This window comes from Bos javanicus, chromosome 13 (assembly GCF_032452875.1).
Source record: "Bos javanicus breed banteng chromosome 13, ARS-OSU_banteng_1.0, whole genome shotgun sequence".
Lineage (NCBI taxonomy): Eukaryota > Metazoa > Chordata > Mammalia > Artiodactyla > Bovidae > Bos > Bos javanicus.
In genome coordinates this window covers 66,865,530-66,880,463 of record NC_083880.1, presented here as the reverse complement: position 1 = coordinate 66,880,463, position 14,934 = coordinate 66,865,530, and the positions used below count along the sequence as shown (strand labels likewise).

Genomic DNA, 14,934 nt, shown 5'->3' with positions numbered 1-14,934 from the left:
ATATTCATCTTAAATAAAAATACATGTTAATGCTACATAATCAGTGAAAATCTACACACGTCTGAAACCTGGATATGCAAAACCATGGCTCCCACAAAAATTCTTCTCTCTTATACCTACTAAATGCAGCATTCTCTATTACTGTACATGGCATCATATATTAAACCATAAAAACCTCATGCAATCTATCTGAGTTACAGTTGCTTAGTGGAACATACTGAATTTCCCAGCTTCTCTGCACATAACTTTTCAACCATGGAGTTACATCAATATCATTTTTGGTCCCAGCTTTCCTTTGTAAGAAATAAATTGTAACACAATCAGTTCAAAACAAAGTTTTCTTCAACATCAAAGTGCCTGAAAAACTCAAGCAAACCCTATGTCAAACTTTACACACTGAATTACTAGTCCTTATTCCTTGCTCTGAGAAACCATTTCTGTTTCTTTTGAAATGCACACAGCATGCATAAATTCTGACACAGCAGGCATAAGATCTGACATTTTAAAATGTAGTACAGAAGAATAACTCAGGTAAAAACAAGATTTTTAAGGCATGTTATAGTTTAAACTGATGACTTAAAATGCTCATAAAATTATACATGGATACACTGAACTGTATTAACCTTCTGGTAATAACCTAGTTTAGACAGCCAGCTGATGTGAATATTGAACACCTTGAGCTATCTTTAACTGTTCTAATGATTATTCAAAAGCAGAATGTAAGCGTCAATAGTTTCAATATGCCACTGTTGCTACAAAGGTATGATTACAGCAAAAAGCGCTTTCTTCAAAAGGCACTTTTTTAAAAAAGTAAACCTTTTTCTAGGATATTGCAGCAAATTAAACTATCACGTAAACAACACCATGAAAGCTGAAGATTCAGAAGTAAAACAGAACTTCTACAAAGCAAATCGAACTAAGTGAAGGTTTACAAATATGATATACTTTATGTTAAAAAAAAAAAAAAAGCCCAGAATCCATATTGCAAAATGTCTATTAGGCCATTCAAGACCTGATATATTGTGCATTATTACAAATATGATAGCTAAGAAGACACAGAGCCAAGGTTTTCACCATCTATGATGTAATTAATTCTCATCACCCTCAAACTAAGCAATGGGAATTTGTTTAGGATAAAACTTCATCCCTCCACATTCAATGTCCTGAATAGTCAACATTAGCACCATGTGTGCAAAGGCAATATAACAAAGTCTTAGACGGAATTCCCTGGTGGTCCAGTGGTTAGGATTCTGAGCGCTCACTGCCTAGGGCCTGGTTCTAGCCCTGGTCAGGGAACTAAGATCCCACAAGCCACAGCCGAAACAAACAAAAACAACAAAAAACCCCCCACAAAACCCTAGAATACTTGAAAATACAGTCATAATACACAGAACACACACACACACACACACACCCCCACCCACCCATCTACTCCAGCCCTGGGTGATAACTCACTTGTTCAGGTGTCTTTCCAATATGTCAGTACAGATTCTTTCACTCCCTACAGAGGCTCATTCCAAATTGGTTGAAACAGTTATTGAGCAAGGTTTAAGTAACTGGCTGTCCAAAAATTTTCACTTGTTTGGCTAGTTCAGACATCTAGGGAAACTAACTTTTTTAAAAAAGGTTTATTTACCTGCATTCAGGCTAAGGTACAAAACACTACTGAAAAATGTTCATCTAAGAGCATTTTCCCTGGAGAAGGAAATGGCCAACGACTCCAGTATTCCTGCCTGGGAAATCCCATGGACAGAGGAGCCTGGCCGGCTACAGTTCATGCGGTTGCAAAAGAGCTGAACACGACTTTGCAACTAAATAACAACAACACAGAGTATCTTACACCAAATTGTTTCAAAAATTAAGGGAGTCCTTCTACCTAGAACAGAGTCCAAAGGGATAAATTAAGACTTATTCCTAGGAAATGGAAAGAAAATAACAGTAGGCATAGAAATAGTATTCTATTTCCAAGCAGGAAAAGGAAAAAGTTTAAAGTCTCATAAATATTTGGAGGCATAAAGACAATCTGTGAGTGTCTTAAAGAAATGACTACAGACAGAAATGTCCACTTTTAAAGACTCAGGGTGGGCTAGAACCTAAAGGGCTAGTCAATCGAACGATGGGGCACAAAATCCTTTTCCACTTTAGTGTGGAGGCATTTTCAATTCATGAAGGAAGCTTGGGTATTAGAAAACTGTATCCTGAGGTTTGGAAGACCAGCCTCTACTCCTATATTGTCCAATATGGTAGCCACTAGCCACATGCAGCTATGAATATTTGCTTTGTACGTAACAAAACTCAGGAACTGAATTTTCCATTCTATTTATTTGAAACTTCCTTAGTCACACATTGTGAGTGCTCATGGCAAGAGGCTACCTTATTGGACAGCAAATGTAAAACATTTCTTTCATCACAGAAAGCTCATGTCCCAACTGGATAACCTTTAACAAAGCATTTAATCTCTTTGTATCTTTATCTTTTCATCTATAAAACAGGGATAATAATGCTGACCTACTTACAACATAAGGTTCCATTATACAAGATTAGGGTTTAAGGAGCTTCATAAACAAAAGAACTCTAAATTGTTACTCTCAATAACTCAAATAAGGTGAGGTGGGGAATCAAGATGGCATCACAAAAGAAGTGACATTTGAGATGGATTTTGACATGCCTCTGAGATCCTACTAGAAAGGATCCTATAGAGGCAATTCAGATTTTCTCCCCACATCTCAGATGATCTGAGTGGCACAGTGGGGTCCATGAATGAGGTTCTGGGAGCCCCAGGCTCTATTCTCCAACTACCTAGAAGGATGAGGGGGCTGCCCCCCCACATCTCGGTACAACACGTGATATCTGGAGGGGGTTGGGGGGAGGGCCTCTGCCAGAGGACTAGAATTGGGTCTCCCCAAAGAATCCTGGATTTTGGTGTCTGCCAATCTGATGTTATCCGAGGCTCATGGGTTCTCTCATCTGCATAACAGGGTGACATCCTGAGCTCACAGAGAGCAGAGGACACATGTAAAGTTACCTCCTATGCTATAAAAGGTCTACCACACACAGGCTGTCCAAAACAGCGCTAAGCTTCATTTCCTCAGCTTTTTGCTCTGAAACTCACCAGGGCATAAGACAGCTATGTAGGTGCCCATCTTTCCTCACCTGAAAGCAACTGTGGCAAAGACCGTGTCGCACATGGAGTCACCAGTATCCCCCCTCATGGTATCCATCCAATGCCTACACTGTGCCTGACACCATGCTAGACGTCCATGTGGATTAGGCTGATTACTCTTCACCATACACCCTTTGAGCCTCCTTTTTTCTCACCTGCCAAGTTCCTACTTCATAGAACTCTGGGAATTTTAAAAAATGACATGTGTGTAAAGAGATGGGTACTGCACTTGGCACAGAACAAACGAACCGTAAGTATCACTTATCATCATCTTCATTTTACAGATCAGGAAACTGAGAAACAGAGAAGTTAAGCTGCCGGGGCTCAGTAAATGACAAAGTCGGGCTTAGATTTGAGGCAGTTGGCCTCTGGGGCCAACAGGCTTTCAAGCACCCAACCCAGTGCCTGGTACATGACAGGTTGAGCTCAATCAATGGCAGCCAGATCCTGAGCAGGATCTAGAACCAAGGAGACCTGCATGAGAAGAGGAGCCTGAGAGGCTAGGTGTAGGTGGAGTGGCCTCTTAACTTCTCTGTAATGGCAGTGACTATATCCACTCCCCAGGACAGTGCTGAGCATTGAGTACAAGGATGTACGAAAGGTCCTAGCACACTAACTGGCACAGAATAAAGCCTCTGTAAGGGCCAACTGTCCTCATTTTCGTTTGACAGATGAGAAAACAGAGGCTTAGAAGAAACTTGCCCGATATCACTCAGCTAGTAAAAGTGGCTGAGCCAGGGCTCGATCTGGGCAATCTTACTTCAAATCCCTAGCCAGCTCCTGGCACACAACAGGCCAGGGCTTGTACCCTCCACCTGGCGCTCAACGGGGCCGAGAGAATAATAGTCACTAGTGTCAGAAAAAGCCGGAGGGGGAAAACGACTGGATGAACTGAGAATCCTGAGCCCCGGTCGGTGGAACTTAAGACAAGCACCTTAAACCTTCCGAGGCCTCGGTTTCCTTCTCCGAGAAATGAGGATAACACTGTTTCCAACCTCAGCAAGCGCAATCGATCACAGGCCCGGGCCTGGAAAGCCAAGGCTCAGCAAAGCAGCTACAGGAGCCGCGGGAGTGGGTGCGGACGAGGGCTACCCGGGGTAGGACCGGAGGGGGACGGAGGGGATGTTTACCTTTGCGGAGCTCGCGATGCCACACCGACACGATGGGGCCCGCGTGCTTGCGGTGGTGGATGAGCCACAGGGAGAGGGTCTGCACGCTCTGCTGAGAGTTGCTCAGCTCCGAGAGCTTCTTCTCCAGCGCCGACTCGGAGAAGGAGGACATGGTGGCGGCGGTGAGGGCCGGCAGGGAGCGGCCTAGGCCGCCCAGTGCGGCGGGAAGAGTGACGGCACGAGGCCGGGGCCTCACTCCACCCGCCTGCGGGACTCTTTACGGACTGACAGACGGCCGGGGGGCCCGGCGGGGGAGGGGATGGGTCTCCGCAGTAACAGCCACCCGCACCGCCGCCACAAGATGGCCACCGACCTCTCACCCCGCCGCGAGCGCAGGGTCAAAGGGCAAGCGCAGAAGTGTTGGGACACCGTGGGGCGAGAGTCAGAGTGTAGAAAACACCCTAGTGTTGAACGCCTCTTTGAAACTCGCTCTTGAGTAGTCCGAGAGCGGCAGACCGGGAAAAAAAGCGCAATTCGACGGCCTCCGGAAGGCGCTTTGACCGCTCGCGCCCGCACGCCGGCGCAGTGAGTCTCATCGGAACCCTTTCTCCCGCTCCCGCAGAACCTTTCTGGCGCTGGGCGGTGCGCGAATTACGCGTCACTTCCGGCGCGGCGGAGGAGGCGGGAGACTGAGGGAAAGCCTGGAAGAAGAGGTAAGGGAAGACTGGCGCGAGCAGGAGGGAGCCTAACAACCTCGAGCCCTTAGAGGGGAATCCCAGGGAGACGATGAGGCTGAGAGATCATAACCTGGGAATGGAACGGGGCCTTTCTCCCTCACCTGGCAGGCCGCAGCCACACTCTTCCTCCTGCTTTCTGACCTACCACCACAAAAAGCTTTTTTTTGGTTCTGCCAAGCCACGCACGTGCACTTTTTCTGCCTCCACACCTTGGAGTTTGCTCTTCTTTCTCCAGAGGTGACGCCCCCCTCCCCACGTGGTGGGTTCCTACTCCACCTCCAGAACCACCCGTAGTGGCTAGTTCCGATGTTGAGTTTGTGACAGCACCGCTGTAAAACACACCTTTGTGCTGTTAGTTGTTGTGCGTGCCTGCGTGCGTGCTCACTAGTGTTTGACTCTTTGCAACCCCTTGGACTGCCGTGCCAGGCTCCTCTATCCATGGGATTTTCCAAGCAAGAATACTGGAGTGGGTTTGCCGTTTCCTACTCCAGGGTATCTTCCTGCTCTTCGGGGAATTAAAGGCTGCCCTCTTGAGGGGGTGGGGTGAGGGGTCCATTTGACTGTTGCTCAAATTTAAGTACCATATGTTAACTTTGTGGGTGGATAAGGAAGTCAGTGGGTTCGTTGACCTCCTTTAAGAAACACTATTTGACACTCTGTTTTCAGAAACAGAAATACTCTGTACCCTTTTCCTATTTCAAAAAAGTTATAAATTTCAGTTATCAAATCAGCAGAGCAGTTTGTTCTTTTAACTGATAATGGGGTTGGTGGTAGGGAGTTAGGTTATTGTAGACATAACAGAATTTTAAAATGTCCCGATCACAGTGGAACCGACCAGTTGAAGCAGATTCCACTTCGGAGACCCTGTTCTATTATAGTTGATGCCTGTTTTTGCTCTTACTGCCCTGTTTTTTGCTTAGCTGCTTTTACTTTTCCAGAGTGGAATGGTGATAATCATAGCCAACATAATGAGCTGCTGCTGTGAGTTAGACACGTTGTTTTCACACAGTGACTCATTTAATCGTCGCAACAAAGCTATGAGATGGTATTATGTATTCCCATTTGGCAAATGAAGAAACTGAGGCTGAGAAAGTTTAGGTGACCTACCTAAGATCACATATCTAAGATTACAGGGAAGGGACTCTGCCTATATTTTTTACCCTAACACCTTATTTGTAGCTGATTGAGTGAATTAATATCAAAAAGCTGAAAAGCCTAAAATCACAGTCAATATCCAGTCATAATTATAACCTAGGGCCTTTGAGTCCAGTTGCTCAGTCGTGTCCGTCTCTTTTCGACCCCATAGACTATATAGTCCACGGAATTCTCCAGGCCAGAATACTGGAGTGGGTAGCCGTTCCCTTCTCCATGAGATCTTCCCAACCCAGGGATCGAACCCAGGTCTCCCGCATTGCAGGAGGATTCTTTATCAGCTGAGCCACCAGGAAAGCCCAAGAATTCTGGGGTGGGTAGCCTGTCCCTTCTTCGGCAGATAGTCCCAACCCAGGAATCAAACCAGGGTCTCCTGCATTGCAGGCGGATTCTTTACCAGCTGAGCTTCCAGGGAAGCCCCAAATCTAGGCCATCTTTCTGTATTAAGTAACAGTGTCATATAGTGAGCACTTTTACACCAAGTTCCTATGTATTAAGCATCTTACATACATTCTTTTATTTAATCGTTAACAACAGTCCTATGGGGAATGGGTATCACTATTTGATATATGAGAAAACATTAAACATGGATGAGTAATCTGTTCAGTGTCACTTGGACACAAGAAACAACGGAACTGGGAATCAAATTGAGGTTATCTTGTCACAGATTTTTCACTCTCAAGCCAGGGGCTCATTTATTCTTTCAGCCAGTAATTTTTGAGAGCCTTTGTCTGAAGCACTATTCAGAATAGTGCAAACAGACTGAATCTTTGTCCTCAGAAGCCTATCTTCTGCACAGGAAGATAAACATAGTCGTGTGTAAAATGAGCCCAAAAGTTGTAAGTGCCTTGAATAAAAATAAAGGAGGGTAAGAGGGTTGGGGTGGAGGGGGGGTTCCCTGGTAACTCAGTGGTAAAGAATCTGCCTGCCAAGGCAAGAGACTTGGATTGGATCCTTCGGTCCGGAAGATGCCCTGGAGAAGCAAATGGCAACCCACTCCTGTATTCTTGCGTGGGAAATCCTACGGACAGAGGAGCCTGGTGGGCTACAGTCCATGGGGTCGTAAAAGAGTGGGACACGACTTCGCGACTAAACAACAGCAACAGAAGTATAGCACCTTATCCTATACAGAGTGTCCCATTTGTCTTCCGCACCTGTACACTATGGCACAGAGGTCTTATATCGCCCATGCCTGTGACAAAGCAGAAAGAGTCGGGGAGGAAGGGGAGAGGTTGCCAGGGAAATGAGTTCACTCAAACACTGATTGCAGTTCTGTTCTAGCACCTCCCCAGGGACTGCTTTCCACAACCCAGTAGGGCTCCACTGAAGTTGGAAAAGATTAGAGTCGAGAACTGGTTTATTCAGTCATTCTCTGCCACAGTTGAACTCTGGGTTGTCTTCTCTGCTCACCCAGAGAATCAGCTTGTTCTGAGTGCCTCATCCCAGTATCACTTTCTGGGCCAGAATGCCCCTTGCTATAAGTTATATAAATATCAGACTTTGCAGTACCACTGTAAATAATCAGGGTTGCATTTTATAGGAGTAGAATCTAGGACACCTAAGCTTCTAAATCTCTAAACAGTTTCTTCTGTAATTGACATATTGTCACACAGGTGTGATTTCATGGCCAACCCATAAAGGTGTTATATATGAGTACCTTTTATAGTCATGCCAAAGTAGCCATTTGTTACACTCTCTTCCTTACAGAAAGCTGGTTTATGTATTTCTGAACCCATAACCCATTCTTTGAAGATCTCCAATTGTGGTAAATCTTCATCTGTACAGGATCCCATTGGGAGAATTTACTGCTATTTATCCATTATACTATAGATGTGCAGTAGTTTTTAATGTGGAGGCAATTCTGGATAGTGTATTCCAGAACACACCTATTGTATGCATTTCTGTCGGGTATATTTATCAAAGAATGTAATTACTAGATCATAGTGTGTATGTATGTTTATCTTTAGAATAATAGATACTGCCTGAGTATTTTCCAAAGTAGTAGTACCACTTATACTCTTACCAGCACTGAATGAGAGTTCTAGTTGCTTCATATCCTTGCCAACACCTAGTATTTGCTTTTTTCTCCCCCTTTTTACAGTTTAGCCCTTCTAGTTGTTGTGTAATGGTGTTTTGTTGTGGTTTTATATTGCATTTTCCGTACTAATGATGTTGCTGCTGCTGTAACTCTGTGCAACCCCATAGACGGCAGCCCACCAGATTCCCCCATCCCTGGGATTCTCCAGGCAAGAACACGGGAGTGGGTTGCCATTTCCTTCTCCAATGCATGAAAGTGAAAAGTGAAAGTGAAGTCGCTCAGTCGTGTCCGACTCTTCACGACCCCATGGACTGCAGCCCACCAGGCTCCTCCGTCCATGGGATTTTCCAGGCAAGAGTACTGGAGTGGGGTGCCATTGCCTTCTCCAACTAATGATGTTAATATCTGTTAATATCTTTTCATATGTTTATTGGCCATGTGGATATACTCTATTGTGGTATGCTTGTTCAAGTCCTTTTCCATGTTTCTGCTGGATTGTCTTTTCCTTAATGATTTATAGAAAATCTTTATTATAAATATGGATGTGTTATCAGACATATCAGATATCTTTCCTCACTTTATGGGTTGTCTTCACCCTCTTAATGGTATCTTTTGATGAACAAAAGTTCCTAATTTTAACATCATCCAATTTATCAATTTTTTTCTATGGTTAGCTCTTTACTGTGTCCTGTTTAAGAAATCTTTGGCTACTCCAACATTACAAAGATTTCCTTTTTCTTTAGAAAGATTGATTATTTGACATTTCACATTTAAATCTAGTGTGAGATGTAATCAAGACCTCTTCTTTGCCAGTTTATTTCAGTGTCACCTTTGTCACGTATGTGAGCCTACATGGGGAGTCTCTGTTGAGGCGGTTAAGTCTCTTTGTGTGGGGGTTATTTCTGGACTGTATTTTGCTCCATTAATTTGTCTTTCTTTTTGCCAATAACACACTGCCTTTAATTATCATATCTTTACAGTAAATCTTGAAATCAGGTAGTGTAATTTACCAGTTTAATTCCTCTTCTTCAAGATTATCTTAGCTATTATAGGTGGTTTGTATTCCCATATCAATTTTAGAATAATTTTGTAACTTTCTACAAAAACGCTACTGTGTTTTGGTTGGGATTGTGTTGACTCTGTACCAGTGGTTCTCAGCCAGAGTGATTTTTACCCTCCACAGCACATTTGGCACTAGCTGGAGACATTTTGGTTGGTACTCTTAGGGGAGTGCTCCTGGCATGTTGGGGATGGGGCCAGAGATGCTGCTCAACATCTGACAATGCACAGACCAGTCCTCTACCAATAAATTATCCAGCTCAAAAATGTCAATAGAGCCACTGTAGAGAAATTCAGAATTAACGTAATCAGTGTTTCTTTGGGCTTCTGTCTACCATCTTATTAAGTATTTGTCTTCTGTTTGACTCACTGGTTTTGCTTCCTTTTTTTCTCATTTTTCACCTTCTTTTGGATTAATAAAAAATATTTATTATCCCTTTTCATGCTATTCATGGGGTTCTCAAGGCAAGAATGCTGAAGCGGTTTGTCGTTCCCTTCTCCAGTGGACCACATTCTGTCAGAACTCTCCACCATAACCCATCTGTCTTGGATGGCCCTGCATGGCATGATTCATAGTTTCATTGAGTTATACAAAGCTGTGATCCCTGTGATCATTTTGGTTAGTTTTTTGTGATTGTGATTTTCATTCTGTCTGCCCTCTGATGGATAAGGATAAGAGGCTTGTGCAAGCTTCTGATGGGAGGGACTAGCTGTAAGGGAAGCTAGGTCTTGCTCTGGTGGGCAGTGCCTTGCTCAGTAAACCTTTAATCCAATTTTCTGCTAATGGGTGAGGTTGTGTTCCCTCCCTGTAGAACCAGACATGGAACAAGGCTCCATGGATCAAGGCTGTGGTCTTTCCAGTGGTCATGTATGATTGTGAGAGTTGGACCATAAAGAAGGCTGAGCCCCTATAATTGATGCTTTCAAACTGTGGTGCTAGAGAAGACTCTTGAGAGTCCCTTGGACATCAAGGAGATCAAACCAGTCAATCCTAAAGGAAATCAGCTTTGAATATTCATCAGAAGGACTGATGCTGAAGCTCCAATACTTTGGCCAGCTGATGCGAAGAGCTGACTCATTGGAAAAGACTCATGCTAGGAAAGATTGAGGGCAGGAGGAGAAGGGGCGACAGAGGATGAGATGGTTGGATGGCATCATCGACTCAATGGACGTGAGTTTGAGCAAACTCCAAGAGATGGTGAGGGACAGGGAAGCCTGGCATGCTGCAGTCCATGGGGTCGCAAAGAGTTGGATGCAACTGAGTGACTGAACAACAATGAATTTATTATCCCATTTTTACTGCTCTCTGAACTTGTTAGAAACATATTCTTTTATAGTTCTTTTGGAATTTACCCTACAGATTTCAACATGCATTCTTGACATGTTAGCTAATACAGATTTTTTTTTAACTACTTGCTGGTACTACTAGTGTCTTAATATCCTTATTTCCTTTTACACCATCCATGCACCTTTTGTGCATTATTGTCTTGCATTTTACCTTTAATTTTGAAAGATATTTTTGTAGAGTGTAAAATTCAAGGTTAGCGGTTACTTTCTTTCATCGCTTTAGAGATGTCATTCTGTTGTTTTGTGGATTTCATCATTTCTTTAGAGAAGATATCTATCACTTCTACCACTGTATTAAGATTTTTCTCTTTATTTCTGGCTTTTTGGCTGTATGACGTGTCTCTGTGTTTCTCTTTGTATTATCAGCTTAGAGTTTCTAAGCTTCTTGAATCTGTGGGTTAATCTCTTTCATTTTGTTAGCCATTTCTCAGCCATTTGTCCCCCAGCAGCAGCCTCCTCTCAGAAGTCATGTATTTTGAGATTCCTGAAGACTATGGTTTTGCTTATAGGACCCCAGTCCTATATGACCACATTAAAAGCATCATCGTTGCTTTTTCATCAGTGACAGCCCTCGGCCTAGGCCTCATCATAAGCTTGAGCCACGTCCAGAATCAGCAAATAGATCAAAGGAAAACAAACAAACCAGCTGTTGGTTGTTGACTCACTGTGACTTTCATCCTTCGCTGGAGTATTAGTCCATCTGGTCTTTGTTGCTTCTACGACTATTTGATGCTTTCAGTTCAGATCAGATCAGTCGCTCAGTCATGTCCGACTCTTTGAGACCCCATGAATCGCAGCACACCAGGCCTCCCTGTCCATTACCAACTTCTGGGGTTCACCCAGACTCACGTCCATTGAGTCAGTGATGCCATCCAGCCATCTCATCCTCTGTCGTCCCCTTCTCCTCCTGCCCCCAATCCCTCCCAGCATCAGAGTCTTTTCCAATGAGTCAACTCTTGGCATGAGGTGGGCAAAGTACTGGAGCTTCAGCTTTAGCATCATTCCTTCCAAAGAAATCCCAGGGCTGATCTCCTTCAGAATGGACTGGTTGGATCTCCTTGCAGTCCAAGGGACTCTCAAGAGTCTTCTCCAACACCACAGTTCCAAAGCATCAATTCTTCGGCACTCAGCCTTCTTCACAGTCCAACTCTGTGCTTCACAGTCCAACTTTGATTTAAGAAGTGGTTTTTAAAATTTCTCTGGGCTTCTCTAGTTGTCACCAGGTGTATTGGCCTGCTATCCTCTACTGGAGCTACTTGAAAGGAGAATCTGTACAGATGTTTTTGAGTGCTTTGTCATATGCCAGATGCTCTTGCAGCTTCTAGGTGTATGGTTGCCTAGTCTAAAGTAGGTAAAACAGGCACAAACAAAATAATTCAGCATGCTGAATACTGTAGTAGCAGTGTATACAGTGCAAGGAGAAAGGTGACTATGACAGCACCACCTGCTTAGGGAATTGCAAGTTTTGTCATTTCACATGGTGCAGTTTCCACTTCAAGGGGCGAAGCAGCAAGAAATGAAGTTGATGAGCATGGGCCTGATGGTGCAGAGCCCCGTACGCCATGGTACAAAGGCGTTTGTACTTTAAGCAGGCTACAAAGAACAGGTGATGAATTTTAACCGTGGAAAAGAGTGATCCAGGTTTTTGTTTTAAAAAATTACTTACATGTCAATGTGAAATGTGGGTTCAAGAAGGACATACACACAAGGCAAGGGTTGCCAAAGAAAAAACATTATGATCAGTCCAATGTTAAATAGATGATTATAAGCATCAGTAGATTTGAAAGATATTGAAGGCGTAGAACTGATGAAGCTTAAGGGAAGAGTGGAATTAAGAGAAAGGTGAGGGCTTCCTCGGTGGCTCTGTGGTAAAGAATCCACCTGCCAACGCAGGAGACACAGGTTCAGTCCCTGGTCCAGAAGAATCCCACGTGCCACAGAGCAACCAAGCCTGCGCACCACAACTACTGAGCCTGTGCTCTGGAGCCTGGGAGCTGCAACTACTGAGCTCTCCCACCCCAACTACTGAAACCTGTGAGCTGCGACTACCGAAGCCTGTGCTCTACCACAAGAGAAGCCACTGCAGGGAGAGCCCAGCCACCACAATGAGGCGTGGCCCCTGCTCGCCACAACTCTAGAAAAGCTTGGGCAGCAACAAAGACCCAGCACAGCCAAAAATAATTTTTTTTTTAAAGGGAGGTGAAAGAATGCAGAGTCTAAGGTGTCTAGCCCAGGTGAGGACCATAAATCACGAAGGGAATACAGCAGAAAGAGCAGATGAGTCCAGTTTGGGACAGGCTGTGGTGTCTTCACTAGCTCTGTTACAGTTTTCGTCATGTAATCTGAGAACGTAGTTCCTGGGACCCCCAGGTTATCTTCCTGAAACTCCTGAGATGAATAAGAGAGATGCAGGACCCCAGGCCATCGCCTTCCACCCAGCTTTAACCAGACACTGATTTTATCAGTTTTACATGCTGGGCTTCCATTTAAACTGTTCTATTTGAAGGAAGTTTTCCATGCTAAAAGATAAGAAAGTTACTAAGCAGTGTTTCCTTCTTCATTCATCTTCCCATTTTAAGTCTGTTTTGAGTCGCTTGCTTGAATGGAGTCCTTTGGTAGGACATGCAGTGCTACCCTCTCTGAATCCTTGTCTGTGGCTCTTTGACCCTGATGGGTGCATCTCTTTACTGTAAGTAGGGTTTGGGGGCCACAATCCTTAATTTGCAGTCAGTAGATGCTATTCCACTGTCTTCTATTGCAAATGAGAAGTCCAAAGCTGGTCTTTTTCTAAGTTATTTGTTGTTTCTTCCTGAAGGCATATATGATTTTCCCCCCTTTTATCTTTTAGTGTACAGGAATTTTACCAGAATGTGACTAGATGTGTATCCTTCAGTCTTTTCAATCTCCAGGTAAATCCTTTTGCAGCTCAGGGAAGTGTTTCAGTTGTTTATTTGTTTTAGCTCCTCCATCTGTTCTTTTTTCTCCTTCTAGAATTCCCATCCTCCAAGCCTCACATTTTCTGTCTCTTTGTATTTCTGCTCAGTTTTAAGATAGCTCTACTTGATCTTGCCAACCACTAATAGGATCACAGCGATTAACTGTCTTAAAAAATTTTTTTTTAATCAGTTGAGTTTTTTTGGTATGGAAAGACATGTTTTTAAAATTCTAAGAGATATCTTTTTGTCTTGTAATTGAATTTCCTTATTACTGTTTTTTGGATTTTTATCTATCTCCTTTTGTTGTTGTTTGGGTCATGCTAAGTGGAGTTGGTGATGGACAGGGAGGCCTGGCGTGCTGCGATTCATGGGGTCGCAAAGAGTCGAACACGACTGAGCGACTGAACCGAACTGAAGTGAAGTCCTGTCTGACTCTTTGCAACCTCATGGACTGTAGCCCACCAGGCTCCTCTGTCCATGGGATTTCCCAGCCAAGAATACTGGAGTCCGTTGCCATTTTTCTTCTTCAGTGGGTCTTCCCAACCCAGGGATTGAGCCTGTGTTTTCTCCATTAGCAAGCAGATTGCTTACTGCTGAGCTACCAGGGAAACCTTGTATCTCCTTCAGTTGTTCTGTTACTCTAAGGTTCACCACCTCAGGGGTGCTCTGTCTGCCTTTCCTACTCCTGACCTCTGTGTCCCATTAAATGGTAACTGCTTTCTTTCTGTTGTTACAGTTACTAGTACCTCTGGATCATCGGTGTGTGAGCTGGTGCTGATGGAGCGTCGGTAGTCCTTGACTTAGCTTTCTGGCATCCATACCTGGCATTTTGCTAGCCTGGATTAGAGAGGATTTGAGCTTCTTCCCTTCCCTGGCTTATTGGAGGTCGCAGAGACCAGGAACCTCACAGACCAGCAGTGCCCTTCCTCTCGTGGAACTCTGGGGACCAAACTCTGTACAGGGTATGAGAACCTAATTGTTGCCCCAGAGCCCCTTCCTGACCCCAGGGGAGAAATCCAGGACTAGCTCTCTCTCTGGGCTGAGCAGGTTTTGCCCACACCTACCAGGCACCACTTGCCTGCCAGCTGTAACGGGACAGGGAGAAGCAACAGACACTTTTATAAAAAAAAAGAAAATTATTTGTTTGGCTGCCTTGGGTCTTAAGTATGGCATGCAGGATTTTTCTTTGCATCATGTGGAATCTAATTCCCTGACTGGGGATCGATCCCGGGTCCCCTGCATTAGGAGCGTGGAGTCCTAATGCAGCGTGGACCACCAGGGAAGTGCCAGCAGACACTTTCTTGTCATTATCTGTTCAAAAGCCCCCAGCAAATAAAGAGAGTGAGAGAGAGAGAGAGACACCACCAGGCTAGGTGATCTCTAAGCCTCCATC

General features: G+C 44.3%; 2 protein-coding genes across 4 annotated transcripts in view; one reads left to right on the top strand and one right to left on the bottom strand.

Moving 5' to 3' along the window:
* The window catches only part of RPRD1B (regulation of nuclear pre-mRNA domain containing 1B), a 77,209-nt gene extending 72,339 nt beyond the window's left edge, over nucleotides 1-4,870 (bottom strand). Inside the window, exon 1 of one of the 2 annotated variants that reach the window (XM_061437556.1) lies at nucleotides 4,294-4,870. In XM_061437556.1, coding sequence (XP_061293540.1) covers nucleotides 4,294-4,444 — 151 coding nt within the window. In that variant the 5' untranslated portion in view covers nucleotides 4,445-4,870. The remainder of the gene's footprint in view (nucleotides 1-4,293) is intronic. The other variant, XM_061437555.1, reaches the window with a different exon arrangement.
* Nucleotides 4,871-4,895: 25 nt separating this feature from the next.
* TTI1 (TELO2 interacting protein 1) overlaps nucleotides 4,896-14,934 on the top strand; it is a 41,618-nt gene continuing 31,579 nt past the window's right edge. Inside the window, exons 1-2 of one of the 2 annotated variants that reach the window (XM_061437553.1) lie at nucleotides 4,896-4,985; nucleotides 14,278-14,503. The gene's annotated coding sequence lies outside the window, so the exon portion shown is untranslated. The remainder of the gene's footprint in view (nucleotides 4,986-14,277; nucleotides 14,504-14,934) is intronic. The other variant, XM_061437554.1, reaches the window with a different exon arrangement.